At 49.8% G+C, this 26130-nt stretch overlaps 1 protein-coding gene across 3 annotated transcripts in view; it reads left to right on the top strand.

Moving 5' to 3' along the window:
* The first annotated feature begins 450 nt into the window (after positions 1-450).
* PTPN1 (protein tyrosine phosphatase non-receptor type 1) overlaps positions 451-26130 on the top strand; it is a 59441-nt gene continuing 33761 nt past the window's right edge. Inside the window, exon 1 of one of the 3 annotated variants that reach the window (XM_079127039.1) lies at positions 451-676. In XM_079127039.1, the coding sequence (XP_078983165.1) occupies positions 614-676 (63 nt within the window). In that variant the 5' untranslated portion in view covers positions 451-613. Of the gene's footprint in view, positions 677-9035; positions 9055-26130 lie in introns of those variants that run through there. The other 2 variants (XM_079127041.1, XM_079127040.1) reach the window with 2 other exon arrangements.

Genomic DNA, 26130 nt, shown 5'->3' on the forward strand with positions numbered 1-26130 from the left:
AGCCTGAAGTATCAGTTAAGTTCATGAAAAAGGGGTGGATATCAGGCTAGAACCAAGACAAAAAATGGAGCATGCTGCCCAACGCTCACACCCAACGGGAGCCCTGAGGCCAGGGCCCCGGCGCGCAGAAAAGATGCGTGACTGTCTCAAGGTCACTCACTACGTGACTCAACCCGCTGGCTGGAGCATTGAACTCCAGATCCGCCCGCGCCTCGCAAGCCCACGAGCCCAGGGCGGGGCCCGAGGTCGCCTAGGCAACCGGCGCGCGCCTCGCCCGAGCCGGGAGCAGGGAGGGGTGGCGGGAGCGCGCGCAGCCGCAGGTCTCGCGGGGTTGAGGCCGCTTCCCTGGCCCCGCCCCCGGCTCCGCCCCGCGGAAGTGCTTGCGGACATCCCCGCGCGCTGGTTGGTCCTGCGGCTCCGGGGGCGGAGCCCGCGGCCGGCCGTGCGTACTTCCGGCTGCCGGGTTGACATGAAGTAGCAGCGGCGGCTGGGGCGGCGGTAGCGGCGGGAGTCGAGGCTCGTAGCGGGCCTCAGGGCTGAGAGCGCGAGGCGGCCTCGAGCGGCGGAGGCGCGGTGGGCCGAGCAGGAGGCGCAGCGGCCGCCCTGGCCTGCCATGGAGATGGAGAAGGAGTTCGAGCAGATCGACAAGGCCGGGAGCTGGGGGGCCATTTACCAGGTGCGGGAGCGCCCGGCGCGGCAGGCCGCTGGCTTAGGCCGCGCGAACCTTCCCCTCGGACCCGGGTTCTCGGTCCCGCCGGTCCCGCCCCGGCCCCGGCCCTTCGGCTCGACGATTCGACCGGCCGGCGACCCGGGCGACCGCCTCTCTTTGTCCGCCGCGTGGGCCGGCGTCTCGCCGGCGCCCCCAGCCCCTCCGGGTCTCCCACCCCGCGAACCCTCCGCCCGGTGACCTCGCGCCCGGGGCCGCCGCCGCGAGCCCGTGGCTGGGGCCCGGCTCCCGCCCCCGCCTGCCACCCTTTGTCCCCCGGGTGCCTTGACGCCCGCGCGACTTGGCCTCGGTGCAGGACCACCCCGGACGCCCTTCCTTTGTCTCCCCGGGGAGCGGCTTGCCGCTCCCTCCTGCACGTTTCCTTTCCCCGGGCCCCCGCGCGCGTCCAGGCCCCGCGACCGTCCCCTTCCCCCTTCCGGTTCATTCATTTATTGGATGTGCACCGGCGCGCCGGTTCCCTGCCCGGCGCCAGGCGGGCGTCTGTTGCACGGACAGGCGAGACCCTGTCGAGTGCAGCCGGGGTCGAACGGGGCGCTCGACACGAGCAGTGTCTGATGGTGACAGTGTTGCGAAGATCGCCCTCCTGTCCTGCCGCGGTGCAGGGTGCGCACGGGAGGGCCGGCGGCCTTAGGAGAGTTAGGGAAGGTCTGCTGGGGAGAGGGCTTTGCTCTGGGAGCAGCCAGCGAGGAGCAGCGAGCCGCGGACCCGCCGGCCTGCAGTCCCCTCCACGGAGCCAGAATGGCACCCTCTCAGGCAGGGAGCAGGGAAGGTGAGCGTTTTAACCCTCTAAAATGGCATCTTTCCTCAACGAGCATATGTCCTTTGGTCAGGGATGAGATGTCATGTCTTCGGAAACCTCATCTACTTGTGGGTTCGGATGGTTAATGAAGTTAGGAAGGTCGGGTAGCCCACGTATCTGTACAACAGATTGAGAACATGCAGAGGTTCTTCTCTCACAAGCAGCTGAGTCCTCTAAAAAAAAATATGTACTCCCGATTAAATGTCATTGCGGGGGTTGTGAGGATTAACCAAAACCACACTGTCTCAGTTTCTTAAATAGCGATGTACAACAGAGATTGTTGCTTGTGTAAAGGGAGGAGGCAGGGTGTTCTGTTTTCAGCTTCTAGTCTCAAAAGGCAAATTGTGAGATCTATCAACTAGTATGAAAGTCTGTTTTGAGCTTCACTTAAAAAAAGAAGAAGAAAGCATCAGGCAGTCCTTTGGTATGCTTGACTAACAAAAACCTTTTTGGGGGTAGCCTTGGTTTAATTTGATAGGTTTCTTTTTACTTGGGCTGTAATGTATATTAACTTCTGATGGACTAATATTTATAACCACCATAATATGCCTAAGTATGATTGATCAATATATAAAATTTGCATTCCATTTCTAGTCTCTGAATTAATTGAATGAATTCCAGCAGTGACTTTAATAATATGTGGACACTTTGTCTGTATTGGATTTAATGCAGTAGAGCCCAGAGTGGCTTTCCATGAAAATTGTTGGTGAGACGTGTTGGAGCTGGTAGTGATACCCTTCATCAGAGTGGAGGAAGTAGGAAGAAATCTTTTTTATACTGAAACTGACTAAATTGGCAACAAATTCATATTATAGATAAGTTATGGTTGAATTTGATTTCATATAGTTTGAGGTCAGTGGCCTGACCTGACACCCAAAAATTGTTGAAACTTAAGAATCTTACAAGCATTGAATGGGATCTTCAGCTAGTTTCTCATTGTTCTTAAATTTCTCCACCACATTTAAATCCCAGAGATTAGTCAAGATGTTAAAATTTCTCCAGCTTCTTACTGGATTGCCACATTTCTGGAGGTGGTTCCTTTGATCTTAAAGAATTGAGACTGTGGGCTTTTCTCACCTCTACCATGGAAATGTTTTCCTTTTTTAAGATCGAAATCAGCCTGGCCCTGTAGTGGTGGCACAAGTGAGAGCCTATAAACCCAGTGACTCTGATCCCAGTGAGAGGAGGATCTCAAATTTAAGGCTTATCTTAGCAATTTACTGAGTCCCTGTCTTGAAACAGAAAAATAGAAAGAGCTTGGGGTGTAGCTCTGTGGTACAGCATCCCTGGGTTCAATTCTCAGCACACACACACACACACAAATTAGTGTTTCTTTTTAAATTTAAAAATGAATCTATTTTTACCTCTGTGGCATTTCTAAAAATGTAGAATTCAAGTGACCTTGGGTTAAACAAAAGTGGCTGATTTTTCCAAGGTCATGTCAATTTATCAAAACCATTAAATTTTAAGAATTTGAAGAAATGTGTTTATGATTGGTAGAAAATGGAAGTTTAAAAACTTAGTATTTCGGGCTGGGAGATAGCTCAGCTGGTAGAGTGCTTGCCTCACAAGCACAAGGCCCTGAGTTTGATCCCCAGTACCGCAAAAAAAAAAAAAAAAACTTAGTATTTCATAGCATGTTAAAACGAGAAGAGCATTATACAAAGTCATACTTTGAGCTTGCCTAATCTATTGTTACCAGAAAAATAATACATAATTTTTTTTGAAACTTTATAAACAAAAGACAGTATAGTAATTTCTGTATCTTCTACATAGAAATTACCCTGTCTTCTAATTAGAATAAAAGAATGCATGAACTTGAACCAGGGGTGAAGTGCACTTTTGAGTGCGGGTGAATGTGGCAGCTTGGAAAACAAATGTTTCAGGCAAAGACTGCCAGCTCACTTTGATCAAGTGAGCATGACCTTGCTTAATCTTTAATGCTAATAGGTGGCCTCCGTGCTGCTCGGCACTTAGCTGTACAGAAAGGCAGCTCTGCTGGCATGTGTGAATGACTCTAAGATCGTTTTTTAGCATTTAAATGATTTGAAGGAATCTGGTTTGAAAAGTAGAAGTCATCCTCGTGTTGGAGTTGGTCCTGCGTCCGAAAGACAGCACAGGCTGGATGGCGGGCGCCTCCAGTGAATGGAAGAACCGCAGTGTGCCGCCCTCCTCTGTGGCTTAAGAGGCCTGTGTCAGGTGTTCTGCTGTCCCTCTTTGCTTCTCTGTCACAGTTGACTATTTTTCACTGTGAATGATCTGATTGTTTTGGATAAAGGCGATTGCTACAGTAGCTTGTGACTTGAAAGCAAGATTTATTCATGTTAGAGGCAGGCTTTGTGCAATAGGCCTCCTTCCAGTTGACATTTGTTTTTATAGCTGCGCTCATTATGAAATACAATCTAATGCCTGACTAGGTTCAACCTTGTTATAACAGTAGTGCACTCTGATTCCAAGAAGATGAATATTAAACCTCCCAATAATGTTGACTTAAACACCATTCTTTGCAGAGGGGAAAAAAACCCCTCTATATTGTGCAGAGGAGAAAGATCTATACACTATGACTCACTTCACTTAAAAAAAAAGAAAAAGACACACGGAAATAATTTGGAGAGATTGGGAAGTTCTAGTCATCTTGATGACCCATTAGGTCTAAGCGTTCCTGTTAACCCTGGTTTGAATGAACTAAATTTAGGTGTCTGATCACCACTTTGGAAAGGGTGTAAAGACCTTTGAAATCGTCTGCCCTAGTGCTGAGTTAACTGGCCGCTCAAGTAGGAAAGGTGGGAGGGAAGGACTTTCAGTACCATTATTTGGCATTATTAGTGTATATGTAGGAGAACCTGGTACTTCTGGAGGGCAGCAGACCATGGTTCTGAAAAACCAGCTGGGGGATAATGGTAAAATGGATAGAAGCAAATGGTTTTTGGCTGCCAGTTACCTACCTGCTGTCAGGATTATGATTAGCTCCCAAACCCAGAGATCTTACTTGGTATTGAATAATGTAATTAATTGATTGTATCCTGAATTTCATGATAGAAATGAATAAGAAATTTCCCATGGAGATTCCTCAGAGGAACTACTGAAATAGCTGTCTTTTCTTTGTCTTTTCCCTCTTGTTTGTCTTCCTTTTCCTTTGTTTCCTGAGATTTTTGGTCACAGAATCCTTTTGGCAGTTTTCTGCGCTGTGCTTTTAATCGCTGATACTTTTTCTCCAGCCTCCCTGAACTCTTGTGTATTTTGCCCAATTTGGCCTTCTTCCCTGCAGTGTTTATGTTAATTTGTTCCCAGTTACAGCTAATATTGGCAGATAGGCTGGCCATGGCCCTTTATGCTGCCATGTTCAGGGAACTTGGGATTCTGCTTGGGTCATTGTTCCCAGATGCTGAAGCTTGGCCTTGAGTGCACACTTTGAGTGTTCAGGAGTGCCAGGGACTTCAGAGAAGCTCGTGATCTCCACCTTTCTCAGTGGGTCACCATGGCAGCCACCCCAGGGGTACAGGCTCTCAAATTTCGCATGTGGCCGCAGTTGCTTGTAACTTCACACTGCAGAAATGAGTGGCACTGGTCCCTCTCCACTCTCCACTGCCTCTCGTCACCCTTATGTTCTTCACATTATCACGAGAGTCCTTGTTGTAAACACAGAGCTGAGCCTAGCCCGCCACTCCTCTGTATCTTTCCTAGTACCTGTCGAGGTCCAGGCTCAGCATGGCGGGCTCTCAGGCCTCTACTTCCTGTAACTCCCCCTTCCAGGGACCTCTGTTCCAGTTGTACCGAAAGGTGCATCCTTCTCCAAACTTGGCTTCTTCTTTTGCTCCTCTGTACCCAGCCCCCCGCGCTCCTGCGTGCACCCCCAGCTCGGACGTCGCCTCCTTGCTCTGGAGTCGTGCTCTGCCTCGGCATGTTCCACCCCGTCCGTGCCCGTCTGCTTGGAGATTCTCTTCTCACTGTGGCTAACTCTATATCCTGGGTCTGTCTTCTGGAGCCCAGGCTTCCTGAGGTCACCTATTATGTCTGTCTCATTGGTCTTAGAGTCCTCTGCACCTGGCACGAAGTAAGTGCCCAACAAATGCTGGGATTGAGTTGGTTGCCAGCTTTGCCAGCCTGGCTGTGTAGAGGGGTGTAGGAGATAGGGTTCCCAAGCCCCGGTGCCTGCAGGGGAGAATGAGAGAAGCCAGTGGACTAGCCCGGATCCGTAGCAGAAGCCGAGGCCATTCCAGAAGAAAACTACCAGATCTGAGTCATGGCCTGAGTGTTGCCTGCTGTGTGTCTTTGGAAGGAAGGCTTGAATTCCTGTCCAGGAGAAACAGATACTCTCAGTTGTTTGCCCCTAGCTTTGCATTTAAATGTACTTAGTGTGAGACAACTTAACAGGCAATAGGAGGAGATAATGACTTTCTCTTGAGGAGTGTTGATTTACTCCGATCTCATCACTCTTGACTTGTTCTCACAAGCCTTCCAGAGGGACTTTGTGGGAACCTGGTTTACACACACATATATATGTATGTGTGTACGTGTGTGTTTGTGTGTATTTCCCCATACTGGGGGTTGAACCCAGGACCTCGCTCATGCTAGGCAAGCACTCTACTACTGAGCTCCAATCCCTGGTCTTTTAAAAGTTTTTTTTAAAATTTTGAGACAGGGTCTTGCCCAGCCTGGCCTCTAACTTGCAATCCTCTTCCCTCAGCCTCCACAATAGCTGGGATTACAGACATATGTCACTGTGCCCAGCCATAAAATATTTTTTGATTATGGGATATAAAATATGGTTCTCCATAAAGTAGTAACCCTTGCAAAGTCAGTTTTTTTTTCTGACTATAACCAGTGAAGGCAAGTATTTTTTGGCCTTTGATCAGATCACCCTTAGTACCAAGGGAAGACCGTAGTAATCTGCTGCTCTTCCTAATGTCCTCAGTGTCTGGCTGTGGTTGTAGTCCCAGCTGTAACACTAACGGTTCTGAACTGGTTCCTTCCTCTCTTGAGGCTCCGTTTCTTCTTTTATAAAATCAAATCCTGAACTAACTGATTGTTAAGTTCGAGTCAAGTAATATAAGCTATTAGCATACTCACAAGGAGAATTTAATGTTCCTGAAGTAATTCTTGTAAAAAAACTGCAGTGGTTACTCAGTTTTATAAGGTAAAGATAGGCACACTCAGGCTAAAAATCTTACAGGTTTGTCAATATAGTCAACAACTCAGAGGAGTTAGGTCTTTTCCTAAAGGGCGTTAAGCATTTTTAAAAGTAGGGTTCACTCATTTGAGCGATGTGGGAAAATGAGTAGCCCTGACTGACAGTTACGCTTGCAGTTTTCCTTTAACTAACAATTGGGTGGTTTTCCTGTAAAAGATAGAGGAACTGATTCTTGAGAATTTACGAAAGCTTCAACCCCAGCCAGATACACCAAGAGAAGCTGCCCTTTATGTTGTAATTTTAGAAAGAAACCTACAGCTGGTCTGAGCCTCATTTGAATGAGAGGATAGTTCACACATCTGCTGTGTCTGGGAAGAAAGTACCCAAATCCCCAGCGTTTGGAGCCGATGCTTGGCCTCGGGTGGAAATGGCCTTCGTGGGTTAGTACTGCCCCCTTCCTCTTTTTCAGGACAGCTTGACATACTCACGAGCGCCTTGTTGACAGTTTGTCATTTTGCATGTCTGAAACCTTGAAATGAGACTGCTTCACAGGGAAGACCCTTCCCCACAGCAGCCAAAGAAAAGTCTAGCCCCCCAGATGTTGCTCTTCAGGCTTTGGCACACGTACACTGCAGGCAAACTACTAGAAACCGTGATGAATGACTTTCAGATCTTCTTTTTTTAAAATGACACTTACAGTTCTGAATGCTTCAGATTTCACCAAGGCAGTAAATAAAGTTTTACGGATGCCCGTGGTTGCTAGAATAAGTGCGTCAGGAAGTCAGGTCTGAGCTGTGGACTCAGTCAATGTTAGTCATGTCAGCAGAGTGACAAGGGCTACATTTTCTCTAGGGAGTAGGTGTATCTTCCTGCTCTTCATCAGTCTGCTGAGACCCCTTGAGTCCTTATTGAGGGGGACTTGCCGAAGTCAGCTTTTGGGTCCAAGTCTTCCATGCTCCCGGCTTCTCTTTTACTTCTGAGGCCTGCTATTTTTCTTTTATAGCTGAAGAAGGAAAAGCCTGGGCTGTGTCTGTGGCTTTTGTGGGCAAGTGGCACTGCTTGCAGAGAGAAGACGAGCATAACAAAACTAGGTTTCCAAAATTCTATTTTTAAAATGTATTAGCTAGTGATTAGAGCAGGCGCATCCTCTCCTCATCTGCGATGGAACGCTTTTCCCTTGACTTGTTTCCTTAATGGATCTTCTTGGCACATTTCTTCCTATGGGAGTTATTTAAAAATCGCCACGCCAAGTTCCGGCCAGAGCCCGCCCTCTCAGGATGACAGGGGCTGGCACTCAGGCTCGTACGCTTGCAGACTTGCTTCCAGGAAGGGAGCACCAAGGAGTCACCCCACATGGTTGGAGTTCTCTTAAGAACGGGGTTACTTAAAAATGTCAAAGGATGAAGTCACGTCTGAATACAACTTCGCTCAGTAGACAGAGGAGCAAACTGCCTTCAGTGTAATATGGTAAATGAGCTTTCAGTTCCCTCGAAGGCTGAGCATCTGTCGCTGCTGTCCTTAGCCTCTGAGGTCTTGAGCACTTCACTGTTAGAGCGGTAGGGCCTTCGTTTGCTTCTGCAAGGAACAGGCAAGCTGCCTCAGCTGGCAGAGCAGGGGGCCCAGGAGGCTGGTGGTCTTCTGCAGGGAGGCTGTCTTGCTGTCGTCCTCGTCACTGTTTGCTTTGGGGCTGGTTAAGGCGTGACCATTACTGTGTCCGCCACCTGGATGCTGCCACCCTCCAGGTGAGTGAAGCAGAAGGTGCTGAGAGCCCCGGGGGTGGCGCCGCATCGCTAGCTCTTAAGCATCTGCAGTCCTCCCTTGGGTCCTTCTGGCACATTTTCCTGAGTAAATCCAAGAGACGAGTGCCATCAACCTATCTTGTTTCTTCTGTTGACACCACAAATAACCCCCCATGCTGCTTCCCTTCTTTTCCCGCCTGCCAACAGAATGCTTTGCTTTCGAGAGTGCGTAGGGACATTGAGGCTGGGACAGTGGCAGCTGGCAGGTTCTGTGCGCATCCTTAACCACTGGCTTTCATACTTTCTGTGATCTTGAATTTCCCCCCAAAGCTTAGCATGACACTTATCAAAACATCAGAGGGAGTCACTGTGAAAGCAGTTGAACTTTAACAAACCAGTACCTTTTTTTCATGAATGCATATTTGTCAACGAAGCCTTCTTTTGCAACTTGTTCCATGCTTGATGGCGACAAACAAATTTTGTGTTTCCCAACAGACTTTGTTTGTTGGAAGATGTTGGAAGTAGGAAACAAATGACTTTGGAAGAGGAGCGCACTGGGGTGTGCGGCAGGAGACTGGCGTTTCCTCAGCTGTCAGCGTGAGTGCAGCTGGAGACGGGCGTGGCCATCGGTGGAGATTTCCCACTGTGAGCTCGGAAGGTGGCTGATCTAACCACTTAAGAATTGCCTGGAACTGGGCAAAACCCGGCTTCCCTTGCACTTGCCTTCGAATTAATAAAATACCATCCATTGGTAACGTTCAATGCCAATTTTACGTTGGCATTTAAAGGGAAGGGAGGGGATGGCTGTAGCCTCTCACCTTTAGTTTCATAAATGCCTTCGTGTTTGATTTTTGTAGGTTGATCATGAGGAAGTGATAAGTATGTTAGGTTATTTGTGGTTTAGCTAATTTTAGTCTCTTGTTCAAAGCTCACTTTATAGCCTTTGCCATTAAGACATGCTTTCTAGAAAGAGATTTTGAATGTAGGACACAATCTATATTCTGGTTGGCTACATTTCAAAAGAGTTTTTCTCAGCGCTTTGCAAGTTAGACAGCTTGAAGCATGGCATTGTCATTTTAAAATCATTGATTCCTTTGCTTAGTGACACCTTTGCCTTTTCCAGCAAGTAGACAAACCTCTTTCACAGAGGTTGGAACTTGTGCTCCAAGCCAGTGGTTCGAATGCAAGGTAGATGTCAGAGGGTTTTAAAAAGAGTCTGACCGACCCTGCGGTATGCTGAAGTAAGGCTTTGCTGGTGGTGAACAAGAGCCGTCCCCAGCCTGTGCCCTTGGTTGATAGAGAGTTTGCTCTCAGGGCAGGACCTTGTGGCTGTCTCTGATGCTGGTTAGTCGTACCCAGGACAGTCACACATGTGTGCAAGCCCTTCAGTTGCCCTTACCCATCCGCCTGCACACGCACACCCCAGGGACACATGCAGTCTTGCAAAAAGAGGACTCAGGAACCTGGGTCAGGTTCTGAGTCTGCATCTGATGCTGTGGGACCTTGAGTTGGATGCAGCCACAGTCTGTAAAGGCATCTGTAAATGCAGTGGTTAGGCCAGACGCGCTGAGGGCCTGGGCAGGTGTGACTTCCTGACTCCATGGTCATGTGCGGTACCCAGAGTAGGGTGACCTTTCTGGAAAAACTGGGGCTTCGTGTCCTACTCATGCTGGACTTGGTAGTGTTGTATGCCAGTTCCACGACCCTCTCTCCTAAAAGTGGGGCAGAGCTTTGCATCTTCATGTCCACTCAGAGCCTTAAGAGCCCATTATGTGCTTAGAAGTTAAGAAAATGCCGTTTGAGCGCATAGACCAGACTGTTATAGAATGATGGGTGCAGTTCCCTTGAAACCCTTCTTACATCTGAAGAAGAATGCTGGGTCTCACATTTGGGTCAGAATCTTCCATTCGCAGATCAACACACCCGTTTCCGCTCTGCCCTGGTCCAGATGGAGCCACTAAGAGCTGGCGTTTATTGAGTTCTGTTTTGTGCCCCAGGCCCCGTGCAAAGTGCTTTAAATGCAGGGCCATTGATTACGTACTGTCAATTAGTCTAGAATAGCAGGAAGTGTTTGAGGATGGCCAGGTCACAGAGCCCAGAGCCCAGGGCCTGAATCCAGCCTCCTAGGAACCCTGGTGGGTGGGCATTGCCTCGGGTCCCAGGGGTGGCTGTGCTAAGTCTCCCCAACTTATTAGGAATATGAAGAGATTGTGGTTTTTGACCTTTGCCCTGTTTTCTAACTTCTTACCTAGATGTCACTCACCTAGAACAGAGGAGTTAAAACTTTTTGGCCGTTGGTAATAAATCGGGACATCACATACAAATCTGGATTTCTGGCCTCTTTAAAAATTTGCAACCACCCTGTCTGAGCCACGTTGGCGGGGTTGGCCCAGGCTCCTTTGGATGGATTCATCTGTGTTTTGTAGTTTATCGTGGCCGCATGCTTGGCAAGTCTCTGTCCTGTACCTGTCTGCTCCCTGGCCCTTAGAGGCACTTGGGTTTGCCACCCTCCTTCAAGCTGGGTTTTTCTCGAAGCTTAGCGTTAGTATTAGAACTGCATGATGCTTAGCTTGTTGTGGTTGGCGCATCATTAGATAAATCAACAGAGGGGCTGTGCCTGAGCAGGGCCCCTGACGGCAGGAACCAGGTGCTGTCTCCTCCCAGCCTCCCCTCCTCTCTGCCTCAGCCCCCTCCTACTGTTTTGAGGAAATTGGAAGCCACTGCCATTTTTTCCACATCGGGTAACTGAGTGTGACTGTTTTTGTCCCATGATCAGCTGTTTCCAACTGTTTCTAATGACCAACTTAGAAGTTAAATTGAATGGCCCTATGGGAATTGATAAAAAGAATACTTTGCCCAAGTGTGCTTATACCGAGGAATCCTGAGAAGTTGTGTTTGGATTTGACGATCCCTTTGTGATAGGGTTAAGAGCGGTGTCATTTGTCCTGTGGCTGAGCCTGATTAGACGGTTTCTCCACCACAGGATTCAGTGAATGATGCCGCGAGAAAAAGGAAGCAGGCGTGCGGGTCGTAGGGCCTGTGTGTTGTTCAGGGCTTCCCTGTTCCTGTCGGGGCGCAAGTGTTCACCACAGCGTGTGCGTCACCTCTGATTGGCTGAACCTGTCTTCCCACGGAGCATGTTGTGTATGACAGATTAGAAGGAGAGGTAGACCAGGCGATTCTTTTCAGTATGAAATAGTCAAGACCTTGGTTCTAAGTTTTTTATTCCTTCCCCTTCAAAGGTGAGCCCGAAGGATGGAACCAGTGTTTGAGCTCCCGGGTCATGTGGCGGATGGCATCGCCACTTCCTGCATTTCCGTGTATGTGGAATTAAAATCGGCTGGAAGTCAGTTTCTCAGGACGCTTTCCCTGCTGCTTTCGTTTGCTCCCTTTCCTAGACTGTGAGCTGCTGGTGGGCCCATTCATTCGGCTCTCCAGCAAACATGGCAGCCGGCGGAGGAGCAGGGTCCTGCTGGGGCAGCAGAGGGCCCCCAGGGAGAATCCCAGCTCCGAGCCAGGGTGGCCAGGCCCAGTGCCCTGCACATACTTCACGGGGGTGCAGATGGGGTGCGAGCAGGCCAAGAGGTGGAGGGCATCTATGAAGGTCTCAGTGGCCCTGAAGGGCAGGGAAGGAGTGAGCCTTCTCTGTTCCTGGTAGGTGTCACCCACTACCTTGGAAGCCTGGGATGACATTTCAGTTTCTTCTGCTTTGGTTCTAACCCCCCACACACGTGCATCCTTACCCTTCTTTACGTATGTCCTCGCTTCCTTTTTATCTGTCCCTTCTCCATTGCTTCTCTCCTTGACTGCCATCATGGCCTCTGGTGCCTTTGAAGGGTGGCAGAATGGAGGTTGCCTTGGGACCTCGACCTTGTGCCTCTGCCACCGTGGAGTGGAGGATTCTGTGTAGCTGACTGTTGGGTCATCAGTTCACAGCCCAGAGCACAGAGCCACAGGCACTTGTGGAAATAAAGTAAGACTTTTGGCCAAGTATGTATACAGAGAAACTTTAGTCTGCAGGAAAGGTGGGTCATAGCACATTTTAATATGTAAAATCGAAATTTTTAGAAAGACTCTTCAAATATTAACTGGCCTTACTAAGAACAAATTGAAGTGCACGGGTAGCCCCTGACCTCCACTGGTGCTCAGCTCAGGGCTCACGGGTTTGCTGTGAGTGTAAGGCATTTTTAGCGACTTGACTGGCCTGTCCCGTTTTGTGGTTTGTGTATCAGCAGTTCTCATTATGCAAATGGCTTTGTTTGAGTGAGTCTTTCAAGTCAACTACCTTGTAAAACAACCTGAGTTGGCTGATAATTATCTTATTTTTAAAAGACCGTGTGATAGCCCTTAATTTTGAGGCACTCACTTCAGATAGGATTACAAATTCTGAGACATTAATGCTTGTTAAAAAACAAAGATTATCTCGAGTAATTCTGAATGATTTACTGATTGCTGCCTGTTTTCCATTTCCAAATTAAACTCTTTCCTTGCCACATAGAAGCAGTCAGGGCTGGTCCCTGTAAACTGTTAAAGCTGTGAAAAATATCTACTCTTTTCTCCTCCTTTTAATTCTAGCTATGAAGATTACATATAGAGATAGTTTTTAAAAAAATATTCGACAATTACTAATCACATGAAGATCTGAAAATTGAAGGGTTTTTCTTAGAAAATGTAAGACAAAGGAAAGTAAAAGCTGTTTGTTTGGACTACTTTTCTTTTAATGGTGAAGATGATGACTTAGTGGGTTTTTTTCCTTCTGATTTGTTTTTTTAATTAGTTAATTTGTCAGTACTAAGGATTTGACACAAGGGTGTTTAACCGCGGAGCCCCATCCTCAGCCCCCTTTTTTAAAATTTTGAGACACAGGGCCTTGCTAATATGTCCAGGGCGCCCTGGAACTTGCAATTCTTCTACTCCAGCCTCCCACGTTGCTGGGTTCTAGATGTGTGCCTCCACACCTGGCCTGGTTTCATTTTGGAGTCATTTAGGTGTCACTGAGTAGATGTGGTAGGACACAGTTGGAAGAAGTAAATGGATGGAGGAGAAGAGTGAGCATTCCCAAGCGTCTTGACAGAATCACTACAACGCAGCCATTGTGTGGCCAAGGGGGTTGGGGGAGTTGACCGTTGTTAAGAAGGGGTCAGATGAGAGTGGACTTACTCAAGTCCCGGCTCTGCACATGACGCCTGTTCATTGGTTGTGTTTTGCTTTCTAATTTGCTGGAAAGAGTAAACACCCTGGGATGGGTGGTCTCCAGGGCTGTGTGTGTGTGCACGACCATGGTCCCATCAGGCGTTCCTGGCCCGTGGGTTGCCACGAGGGACTGATTACTGCCTTAGGTGGTGCTGGAGCGGGTTCACGTGGCCCTGTGCCTGCGCCCCTGTTTGTAGACCACTGCCTGCCTTTGCTTTTCAGGGCTCTGGCACCCTGTGCACCCGGCACCCCGGGCAGGGGCAGTGTCCATTGACGGCTACATCCAGTGTCCTCCCTGAGCTCTGGAAACTCCCGTCCCTCTCTCCTTTGCTCCTCCTCTCCCTGCCTTTGACATCGGCTCCACTGGACTTGCTGTCCCGCCCCAGCCTCCTGTGCTCCCACAGTGCCTCCCTGACCCTCCCTCTTCACGTCTGCTGCTCTCAGGCCTTTGCCTGTTCCAAGTCCGATGCCTGTGCCCTGCAACTCCACGGTGCTGCTGGAGAAGGTCAAGTTTGGCAGGTGGAACCATGTGCAGGACAGTCCTAACCTCAGGCCAGTCTCCCCCGGCTTCTGACCGCAGGCCCAAAGCTCACCTGACATCCTCTTGCTTCATTTGCCTCGTAAGGAGAAAGGAGCCTTTGTTCTTACCTGAGGCACCCCTTAAATCTGGGCCCCAAGCCAGACCTGGTGATCTTGCCTGTCATTCCTGAGACTCTGGCGGCTGAGGCAGGAGGATGGCAAGTTTGAGGCCAACCTTAGCAACTTAGTGAGACCCTGTCTGAAAATAAAGAATACAGAGGGCTGGGGATGTGGTTCAGTGGTAGAGCACCCTGGGTTCAATCCCCAGTGCTGGCAAAAAGGAAAAAGTAAAAGAGTCTGAGCACAGACACCCTCCCATCTTAACCTGTTCAAGGTATCCTGCCCTGGTGGCCCAGTGACTTCTTAGGGATGACCCAGCCCTCCCTCTCTACTCCCATCTACCTGGGCTGGGTAACCCTCGGCCTCCAGTGGAAACCAGCCCTCCTCTGACTGTAGCTGAGTTGGCTTCTCCAGTGGGCACTTAAAAAACAAATTGGTGCCTGTGCCCTTTGTCCGCCCCCAGTCACTCCTGGACCCAGGGAGGTTGGGCTCCACTCTACCAAGCCACTAAAAGGGTTTTGTCCGAGCGATGCTTGGCTTCCTTTCTGCGAAGCCAGTGGGTACTTAGCATCCTTAGATAATGCAGGCAGACCTCTGGGTGCTTCCCGAATGATCTCTTCCTGGGTTTCGGTTCTCTGTGCTCCTTTTCCTTTCCCATCTCCGGCTTTTCTGCAGCTAGAGAATGCTTGGCATCTTCTCTGTTTGGTGGGCACCAAGGGAGTTCTCAGGCCGCACCTAGCTGCTCCTTCCTCCCCCGTTCTTCCTCTTGTTCACCTGGGTTGCAGTGGCCTTGAACGCAGGGTGCGGGCACGCCCTCGTGCGCTCCTGTGCAGCCTTCAGAGGCTCTGATTCCTGCCAGGTGGCGCTGGCGCTCTGGAGCCTGGCATGTGCTGCTTTCCTGGCCAGGAACGTTCTCCCTTCCACCTGCTAATGCTTGGTCTTCCAGTCGCATCTTAGGCCCTCTTTTGGATCTCTTTCTCGGATCTCTTTCTTTCCAGGCCCTGCCTCGGTCCCCTGGACTGTCCCTTTTGTGGCATCCTGGGTGGCGGTGATGCTGCCTTACACCCATTGTTGCTACTCACTCATTGCCAGGTAGTCTGGGAGGGGCCGGGCTGCTGTTATTTCAGCCATTTGTGTCCCTTAATACCCAGCGTCGGACCTGGCACGTAGAAGGTGCCCAGTGAGTCGTTCGGAATGAATAGACGAGCTGTGCTATTTGGAAGGTTCACGAATTGGAAACTGATTAACAGGGAGGTTTCAGGTTTCTGGTATTGTGTGACCATGTCACTGGCCCACCATCAGTTAGCAGACACTGTCCTCTCTGTTCCCTGTTATGTTCGTTCCGTTATGTTCGTACCCCCAGTGAGGCGACAAGCCCTCGCTGAGCAGGAGCTTGTGTGTGTAGTTCCTGGCGTGCCCCTCATGGTGGCTTACGTGATGTGGACTGTCCTATCTGGGATGAAACTTGAGGACACCACGTCTCCTCTGTGATCTGCCTTTGTCTCTGCCAGCAGGTTCTGCCCCCCGCCACTCCTGAGTGGCACTTGCCCGTCGGTTTCTTCCTCTTGCCTTCCAGCGTGCCCGCCGCTTCCAGGACATGGTGGTGTGGGACGGTCTCCCGGGTGCAGGCCTCACAGGGTTGGGAGCTGGTTCTGACCAGTGTGGACGGGAAGCAGAGGGAGTTAGAGCCAGAGAGTTGTCACCTTGCAGGAAGCCATGCTCTTGTTAGCACGTGATTTTGTGGTTGGCCGGGGGTCCTCTGAAAAGTGAAAGTCCTGGGTGAGAGCAGGAGGAGCGTGCCTGGTGTCTGAAGTTAGGTCATTTTTCTTAAGTGATTTGCCTTTAGAATTTCATTTGTTTGGAATTTCCTGAGATTTTGATCTTGCCAGAAAGTTCCCAACAAAAATTCTGGGTAGGTGAAGCATTTACATTTGAAACTAAATCCTTGTCTTTGTTTTTGACTTTTTTCTTAACATGTTATCCTTGCTTCAGCCGAAGGCTATTGTGTTACTTGTGGTTCTCAACTGTCCCTGTAGCTGCCCATCGTCTGGATCTTACGAAATGAGTGGCATTGTGCGGATGGAGAAGAGGAGGGAAGGCGTAAATATAGACTTAAAAACCTCGCTCCTGCCTAGGCAAGCTTGGCCTCATGGCTGGGGGCGGGTGGCACGTCTGTTCTTGTGAAGAAGGTTATTTAGGGTTGGTTTGGCCGCCTTATTACAGCTGATTTATTTATGCTAGGTTTGTCTTTTAACTGGAGTTTTTGTGTGAAGATAATTAAGTTTAGAATGAAAGTACTTAATTTCACGAGGTGCAGAGTATTCTTTTGTCCTGCTTTTAATAGTAGAACCCTTGTGTAAACGACTTGGAGCAAGGATTGTTTTTCAAGGGAACTGAGTCCAGTGTGACGTGGTCACAGAGCAGACCTGGGCCCAAAGGGAGCCCTTTCCTTCCTGGTCCAGCATCCTTTGCTCTGCTCTTCACCTTCCCGAAGTCCCCAGAGCAACTGAGTTTAAACAGAGCAGCTCTCTTCAGACCGCTAGGCTCACTTGCTGTCATTCTGCGCATCTGTTAGTGTGACTTCGAGTGTTTTTAAACGTAAACACACCTTTTAATGGGATTGAAGACCAGAGGTAGAACAGTTGAGAGCAAAGCAGAACTGACAGGGCTAGTGGCAGGAGGCTCAGGAACGAGCTGCATTTGTGTGGGGAGCAGAGGGCGCTGCCTTCCAGAGGCCCGCTTCCCACAGGCTTGCAGGCCCCGGGTTGTGTCTGTCTGTGTGTGATGGAGTCCCCCCACAGCTAGGCTCTTTGTCCTGCTTGCCCCTTCTTTGCCTCCCTCCTTACTACCCTCTCCCCAAGGCTACCGCATGTGGAATCTCGGGGCCTGTGCTGGCTGTGGTCGTGGTGACCATACTTGGTGGTTCTTGTGACGCTGACGGGCTGCACACAAGCAATAAGCTGCTTTGTCTGGTATCTACCATGTCATTGTGACTTGCTACCTCCAAATATGAGGGGCTGTCGGTGGCCTGCTGTGCAGGGGACACCTGCGGGTGGGAAGGCCAGAAGCCGGCTGCAGCGGCTGCGCTCATCATTTGGCTCAGTCTGTTTTGGGTCCAGAGCCCCTGGGTGAAAACCGTGCCCTGCCGGCTGTGGCATGGGGCACCCGGCCTGTGAGGCTCAAGGTTCTCAGTCTTCTCTGGGTCAGTGCACAGGACAGTGTTCAGATGGACTTTGGCCGGCACAGGGTCAGGTGGTGAGCACGCATGGAAGCACAGGCAGTCCCTAATACACAAATGTGACACGCTTGGAGGCTTCAGCCGGCCGTCTGGACTCTGCATGTATTTTCTGTGGAGTCATCGTTGTGAATGGTGGTGACATTCCAGGCCAGCGCAAGCCGCAAGTCTGCGGTGTGCCTGAGGTCCTCCTGTTGCCACGGATGCACTTCCCGGGTTGTAGGGAACGGGTGATCACTGTGGAACATGAACTGTCACACTCCACAGGGGTCTTACGAACCATCTGGTTCCCTCCAGAGGGAGGCGGGCAGGCCGAGCGGGCTGGGCGCTGGGTGGACCGCAGAGGCCCCGGCACCCAGGCGTGGGGCGGGGGCTGCCTCTCCTCCCCCGCGAACCTCGGCTCCCTTGACTACGGAGCGCAGGCTGGATACCAGGCGCTTGGAGCCCGAGGATGTGACAAAGCTGGGTTCCTGGGGCTGCAGGGCACTGAGTTGCTCCCAGAGCCACTTCATAGGCCTGCCTGTCTTCTGTCCCCCTTTGGTTTTGTTCTGGGGTCCCCAGGGATGGGCCTGCTTTTGTTCCTTAGTTTTCCTTTTTTGCTTTTGACCAGTGTTTTTGCCTAAGATCTATAGATGTCTTTTCAGAGTCTCCTGGTTTTTAAATAAACATGTAGTCCAGCGAATTTCTGAACCAGAGTGCTGTGGTGGGGTTCTCGCAGGTCAGTGTCGCGCCAGAGACCCAGCATCCTGAGGCGTAGTCTCGGCGGCTCGCCCTCCGTCGTGCATCGCACTGCAGACAGTCATGCTTCTGGAGTCGCCTTACCTCCCCTGACACTCTCTCTCCTTTAGGATTTTTTTCAAGGCGTTTACACGAGAATACATATGCTTCCTGCTTAAATGCTGCAAGACCCTCCACTGGTATTTCAGAGTCCAGGACGTCTTCTGCCCAGAGACTGGATAACCTCTGGGTGGGTTGTCTTTGGTCCCTGATGACTCCATCTGTGCCTCAGATGGTACCAAGAAACTTGACCTCTTTCATTTATTTTTTTTGTGTGGAGGATTGAACCCAGGGTGCTTTACTACTGAACTATTATATACCCAGCCCCACTTTTTAAAATTTAAAAAATTTTTTGAGACAGGGTCTCACTAAGTTGCTGAGGCTGACCTCCTCTACCTCAGCCTCCTGAGTAGCAGGAATTACAGGTGCGCCGGTTGGAAGTTGGCCTTTCAGAGCAGGGACTAGTAGCATAAAGCAGTCACAGAGGGACCAGGAGAGGGTCTGAATGGCGCACCTGGACCTGGGCCTGGCAGTGTTGGCACAAAATGGTTTGTCTTTTGAGCTCTTATCTCTCACAGGCATTCTGTTTCCTCCCCCCAACCTACAGACTCTCAACCTCTACCCCATTTTTATCCTCTGCCAAACATTGCTGAAATGCTAGAGGCTGGCGACCTGGCTGGTGATGACAGCAGGCCCCAGGTGCTTTTGCAGGGGAGTCCTCTCTTACAGTAAACAGTTTCTTGGAGAGCTGGAGGCGTTCTGTCCCTCCTTGAAGCTGGCTGCTGTTTCACGTCTCAGAAGGGGACACTGGTGCCCACCCAGCAAGGGAGGGTTGGCGGCTGCTTCTGCAGGGCTGTAACGAGCTGGGTCTGGTGAGGCTGGAAGTGGGTGGGCTGCTCCTGGACGAACGTTTCTGGGATGCTCCCCCACTCGGTTTTGAGCAGCGCGGTGACTTACCTGACCACGGGAGCGGTGGTATTGGCACACGCGGGCCACGTGCGGGTTACTGCAGTCCTGGAAAGCACCTCTGGTGGGAAATGTGTTTCCTAATGTGGAGGATTGCTTTGTCTGTCTTGCTGCTTGACTTTTGTTTTTTCCACAGGCATTTTTTCCTCATTCAGAGATCTGTTGAGTGATTTAGAATCAGTGGGCACTGAGCTTCACAAGTTGTCACTCGTATCTCCCTCTCCTCCGCGGCCAGTGTGAGCTCCTAAGCAGTCTTCGACTCTGGTCTACCTTGCTTTCAGGTGATTGCCACGTCTTCTGGTGTTCTTCTTTTGGTTGAACCCAGGGCTTTACCACTGAACGACCACGCCCGCCTTGCCCCCTTTCTGTTCTTAAGTTTTGTGACAGGGTCTCAGCAGGTGGCTGAGGCCCTTGTGATCCTCCTGCCTCCCACACAGCTCGAATGGCCAGCAACCTCTTCCTTCCTCTCGGCCCTGCTGAGACCCTCATCTCTGGCCTTCAGAGGCCCCTTCAGCTGCTCAGGCCCTCTGGTTTCATCGTGTCTTTCCTGGGAGGAGCCGTGATGTGTCATTGTCCTACTTGAACAGGGAGGGACTGCTCCGTTGCTGCTGCATCTTCTGCCTGCCCTACCGCCCTGCCACCGCGGGGCCACCTGTCTGCTGGGGGTCCCTGCCTCCCTCTGAGCTCACGTGCCTCCCCTGCACTGAGTTGTCCTCTAGTGAGCCCGCCCCCTTTGGATCTTGGGAGCGATTTTGTCAGGAATGTTCTTTGGCTGCTGCCTTGTCCCTGAGGAGGCCCTCTGCCTGGCTCAGGAGCCCCCAGGAGGCGCAGTGCAGGCGTGTGGGGCTGCGTCACTGCCTTTCTGACACTCCACAGCGTTTCATGTGGTCCCCAGTCTCTTCTGTTGCTCGGATTCACTTTCTTCTTAGTCACCACGTGAGCCCTCTGGAGGACGGGGTTGTCCTTCACGCGTCTCCGTCCTTAGCTCCCCAGAGGCCCGGGCCTCTGCGGGACCCTTTCTCCTCCCACACTCTGCCTCCTGCCCCAGCCCCAAGAGAAACGCCTTTAAATTTGGGTTGCCAGTGCCAGCCCCCTACCGGACCCCCGCTCTGGAGAGCGGGAGGCGTGGAGCTGGGCATGGCCTTGGCGGAGGCCTGGGTGCTGCAGCCTAGGACCCTTCCCCAGAGTGCCTTTCAGTTGCACGTGGCTTCACCTCCCAGCTCACCGAGGGGGTGGCCGCCCTGGAAGTGGGACCCCAGCTCCATAGGCCCAGGGCAGAGCCCTCTGCCAGGCGGCTGTGAAACCCTGTCCAGCACATTGGCCCTTAAGCCACTCAGCCCTCAGACTGTTGGTGACAGTTGCCAGCAGCATGCTCCCAGGACCGCATGCCAGATGTCTCAGCTACAGTCTCGGGAGGGACCAGCCACCACGGTCACACACAGGACGCTGGGAGGGCACTTCCCAGGGAGACCTGGAGGATGGCGGGGTGCCTTTCCTGAGAAGTGGCCTTGCACAGGGAAGGTGTGTGGCAGAGTGAGGTCCCCAGAGTGCCTCACCTCCTGGCGGGCACTGCTATGGGTCCCCTTCAGTGGTGTCAGGCTGGCATCCCCTGCTCACCAGATTTTTTGAAGTTTTATCTGATGATTTGTTGAACAGCTCTACATTCACTTCACTCATTGTTCTTGATTTTATAAAATATTTTTACACGTCCTAAGTCTTGAATATATCATTTTATCCCTTGTGAAGAATTCTTCTTTAAAAAAATTTTTTTTAATTTTTTGGTCCTGGGAATTGAACTCGGAGGCGCTTTGCCATGGAGCCGCATCCCAGTCCTTTTATTCTGTACGTTTTATTTTTCGTTTTGAGTCGGGGTATCACGGAGTTGCCTAGGGCCTCAGAGAGCTGAGGCTGGCCTGGCACCTGCGATCTTCCTGCCTCGGCCTCCTGAGCCGACCGCACGCCACGCTCATCTTATACTGTATTTTGTGTTCATTCTGGAAAACAAAAGAATGAAAGTTTTCTTTTTTCCTGTCATGCAGAGCACTGTAAACATTTTAGGTTTGTGTTCTGCCACTCATGTTTTTTTAATAGAAATTGTTCCTGAGGTGATTGCAAATTCCTGTGCGTTTGTGAGACATGATCCCTGCAGAGAGCTCCTCACACTGTCGCCCCGCGCCGCATCACAGGCAGTGCTGTGGCACAGTGTCGGCCTCCTGGGCGTGGACGGTCTGCGCGCCTCCTTCGGTGTTGTGCTGGTTCGTGTGCGGTGTTTGTTTTCATCAGACCTCGTGTTAGTGATGCTGCTTTTAATGGTATTAATGCTATTCTAGTGTTTCAAAAAATTCCTCCCTCTGAAGGTGTCCCCTCCCCTGATAAGGAGTCCCTCGTACCCGTGTATTTCCTCAGCTCCTTTAAGAAAGCAGCTGCCGGTAAGGGAAGTAGCAGAGAGGAAGCGGCATTGCGGTCTCGATGGACTTTTCCAGGTGGCTGATTCTGTTAACCAGTTTCGAGTTCCTGGCCTGGTGGCCAGGAGGTCCTCTGCTTGGTGTCCAACCAAGGAGAAGTGTCCTGTGCCATTCGTAATGGGCTGAAGTGTCACCCAGAGGCCTGGTGGTGGGGTGAATGTCTAGTTGCCTGTAAGTCAGGCGGTGGAGTGAGTGAAAGGGTAAGCTGGGGAAGTGCCAGTAGCAAGGAGGCTGGGATCTGCCCCGCATCCTACAGGGCACAGATCACCTGCGCGACACATGACCCAAGGATATTCTCCACCCTGTTTGGTGTGTGTGTCGTCAGTTGATTCATATTCCTGGCTTCCTGTGTTGGTGGAATTTTCTAAATGGGAGTAGAGTAATCGGAAACACCCCTGATTTTATTCGGAAGGTGTGAAAAGGAGAGAAAGAATAGACATGAAAGGAGAGGGAGCTGGTTTAGTTCAGGAAGCAGGAGGAGGGCAGGAGGGACGCTGGTTGTCAGGGCGCCTGGGGTAGCAGAGAGCACATGGCAGGCTGTGGAAGCTGGAGGCTAGTCTGCCAAGGGCCCGCAGCGTGGAGAGCCCAGCAGGCCTGGGGGCGAGCGGAGGGAGCGCTTTCCACCCAGGGCCCGCAGAGGGTGCAGAGGGTGTACCCGCTCCATGGCCTGCTGGGAACTGAGCCCTGGCTGGTTTGCCCCCACACCTCATAAATAAAATGCAGTAACACAGGAACAGAAGGGACCTGCTGGAAGGGGGGCACCTGTGTCCCAGCCTTGGCAGGTAAGATGCCAGAAGGATTTCTAACTCAGGCTTTAAAGTACTGAGGTCAGAAAATTAAATTATTGCTCAACTGTTAAGAGAGAAAATGATTCTGCCTGCATGACTGATATACCCAGAACGTTCCATTGTGTGGTAGAGGGTTCTGTATAGTGTGTTCCTTTCTATATGAAAATAAGAAGAATAATTTATTATTTATGTTTGCTTGTGTTTGGAGAAAACTGTAGAAAAGTAGACACTTCAAGACTGTTGACATTGGTTAAATTTTTTTCATTATATCTTGTATTGGATATGATGGACATGATATTTTTACAGTTTTCAAGTAGGAATTTTATCTGTGATCAAATCTTTTGGTATTTAGGAATCCATCCTTGTGTTTTCTGATGGTTACTTCTGTACTCAGCTCTTTATATACATCCCTCATTCCCTCCATTTGGGCGGTTGGTGGGCATCCCCTCTGTGAGCAATCTTAAAATTAGCTAGGAAGCTCCTTCCCTCAGAATCCGATTTGAAATATTCTAGGTCGTGGGCAGGATTGTTCCACTTTTCAGAAACTCTTCTGGTCTTGCGCCTCCATCTTTGGTATTTGTACACCACACAGTCAGCATCCATAGCCTGGGTACATGGTGTATGTTGTCCCCTGTGACCATCCCTTTATCTTAAACCTGCTGGTAAAGCTAATGCTTCCTGTTAGTTTTCTCCACTTCTGGTGGTTGTGGTTTCCTGAAGATCATTCTGCACCACATTCTCAGGAAGCATTTGTGGAAACCGTGTTCTGTGAATTAACAACACACCTTCCTAGCAGTTTGCAGCCACTGTGATCTGAACACATCATCTACAGCACTGCTGTCAGTGTTCGCCGGCCTGATTGGCTTTCCCGTATAGTGACTTTTTTTTTTTTTTTATTTGTGGTGCTGGGGATTGAACCCAGGGCCTTGTGCTTGACAGGCAAGCACTGTATGAACTGAGCTATCTCCCCAGCCCTAGTGACTATTCCCAGCCCTAGTGACTTGTTTTAAGCCTTTTCTTTCCCCCAGATGGCCAGTGTTTTTTTTTTTGTTTTTTTTTTTTTTTTTTTTATTACTTTTATTTTGAAGTCTAAAAAATTTTCTTAAGGTATGCTGGGTCTTGGCCATTTGGGGACAGTCACCTCTGAAAATCATTGTGCTTTTTCAGTATATAGCTTCAGTCTTTTCACTGTTGTAATTACAGAGAAGTCTTGAGCTGCGGGCTCAGTGTGGCTGTGTGACATTGCTCTGTTCCTTCTCAGGAACTCAGCTTGTTATGTATATGTGTGATCTTCTTTGCATATCATCTGTTTCTTTCACTTCCTCTCAAGTGTTTTATCTTCACTTAAGATTTTTTTCATAGAATTTGAAATTTACACGAAAATTATAAGAGTAGTACAAGGAACCAATTTCTTTTTTATTTAAAAAATTTCCTGCTGTGGTCCCACACCTCAGAAGGCTGAGGCAAGATGATTGCAAGTTCAAAGCCAAACCTGGGCAACCCTGTTTCAAAATAAAAAACAAAAAGGTCTGGAGGATGCAGCTCAGTGAGTGGTAAAGGGCCCTTGGGTTCACATCCCAGGACCCCCAAAAAAGTAAATATAAAAATTTCCACTTATTCTTTTTTTTTTTTTTTAACATTTAAGGCATTCAGTGTGTTAATTTGCTCTAACCTTCTTCCTTTTGTTCTCATTTCTGAAGACGATTGTTTTTCTTTTATTCTTAATGTTTTCCTGATAAATCACCTGTTTTTAAACCTTTTTCTAGTCACTTTTCCTAGGTTCTCACCCGTTCTGTGGTTCATTTCTCTTGGCTTACTTGGCGAGTGGGTTTCGTCTGTTTGGCGTCTCTCTAGTTTGCTTTTATTTTCTGCAGAGATGTTGTTTCTGTCTCTTTCTTTTGATGCTGCCGCTCCTTTTCTGCCGAGTGTTTTGAGGTTTCGCTGAAGCTTTGTAGGAAGGAAGGGTGGTCAGGTTGGGTTTCTAGCCCAGGACACTCAAACTCTCTCTGCAGTGCCTTTGTAAAGTGATTTGAGAAATGACCTCGTGCCCTCCAAGACCTGTGCCCCTGCCTGCGCCTCCTTGCCTCCGCCTTTTACCTCAGCCTGTTCTTGCCTCTTGTCTGGCTTTCCCAGCTCTGCTCCCGTAAGTTTCTCTCCCATGCAGGGCCTTGTACTGGGGCAGCACTTGAGTCCCGCTGGGCATGGGCCCAGACTGCCACCGCTTGCACTCTCTGCCTGCACCCTCAGCCAGTGTGGAGGGTGGCATCCTCCTGCTTCCCAGGGTCTGTCCTGAGAAAGACCTGGCCTTGGACGTCTCATCTCATGAGGGAGGGAGAGTGTGCCACTAGCTCTGTGATAGCCTTAACAGATGTTACCTCTGCCCAGGGCCCTGAGTCATTTATGTGCCAGTAGTGACCTGGCAGCATGTAGGGGCTGGGTTCCTCTGTAGTTCTAGTTGTGCTCTTGGTATCGAGCAGACCCTCTTAAGGGAGGCTGTGACATCTGTCAGCGTTCAGAGGCTTCTCCAGGTGGATGGGATGCTGTTAGTGGAGGTTTACCGCCTGCCTCCATTGGCCAGAAAATTACTTTTTTATGCATTCAGCTTTAAGAGGGCAGACCCCAGAAGATGAGTGGCTATTGCCCAAGGCTGGGACTGGAGAGGAACAGGACCCTTAAAAATGCCTGATTATCAAACATGTCGCAGAGGTGGTAAGGTATGGTAATGGGCTAAGATTTTTTATGCTGGGTATTATTTGAAGGAGTAACTCTGAGTCTAGCTTTTCAATTAAATATACTTAATACAATTTGCTTCACTTGACGTCAAAAGTAATTGTCATGGAGAACTAGACTTTTTTTTAAAGATCTGCTTTTGAACAAGGTGAACAGAAATGATTTAATGTCTTTAGTATTTTCTTATGTTTTACTGCAAGCATCTACGCAAAGTAAAATGTGCCAGATAAACATGGGGAAGGTTTGTACTAGAGCCTTCTGCCCATTCTTTCCTTACAGGAAGAAGAACAAAGTAACAATGTTCATTTTTAAAAACAGCAGCTATTGTAGCTTTTAAAAACTCCCTGCCTTTTAATCTCTTGAGTTCCTCTTGACCTTTAGTTTGCTAAATGGTTACAAAGATGAACAGAGACTGCATCATCATCTTTAAAAACAACTATAACTAATGGTAAAGGTTCCTGCCTCTCTGAAAAACAGTGATTTGTGCATCCCGAGAGCAGAGCTGCCAGGGGATCAGACTGTTACTGTGTGAACCTAAGGAAGGAGCAGGAGGCCCCTTTAGAGCTGTGCTGAGGTGCAGGCTCCAAGGTGGCAGGGCCACCAGCTCCTAGCATAGGACGAGACCTACAGACAGTTTAATGGCAGAGGTGAACTACAGAAGGAAATGGACTCCAGATGAATTAAGGGTGAATGTTTGAGGGAAATAAAGAGTGACCTCTTCATCCCGAGGAAGACTTTCTACCTTTCCAGGCAGTAAAGGAGATTTCGGAGGAAGGGGTCTGCAGGTTGGAAGGCATACACATTTTAAACTACTTTGAACTTTTTATCACACAGGTAAAGCATACTCACTATTAAAAAAATTGCAAAGTGATAGAGGATAAGAGCTGCCCAGGCAGCACTACCAGCTCTGGGCTGCTGCTTCATCCCTGGCCTTGTGGCCA

This window comes from Sciurus vulgaris (genome assembly GCF_902686455.1).
Source record: "Sciurus vulgaris genome assembly, chromosome: 2".
NCBI classification, from domain to species: Eukaryota; Metazoa; Chordata; class Mammalia; order Rodentia; family Sciuridae; genus Sciurus; species Sciurus vulgaris.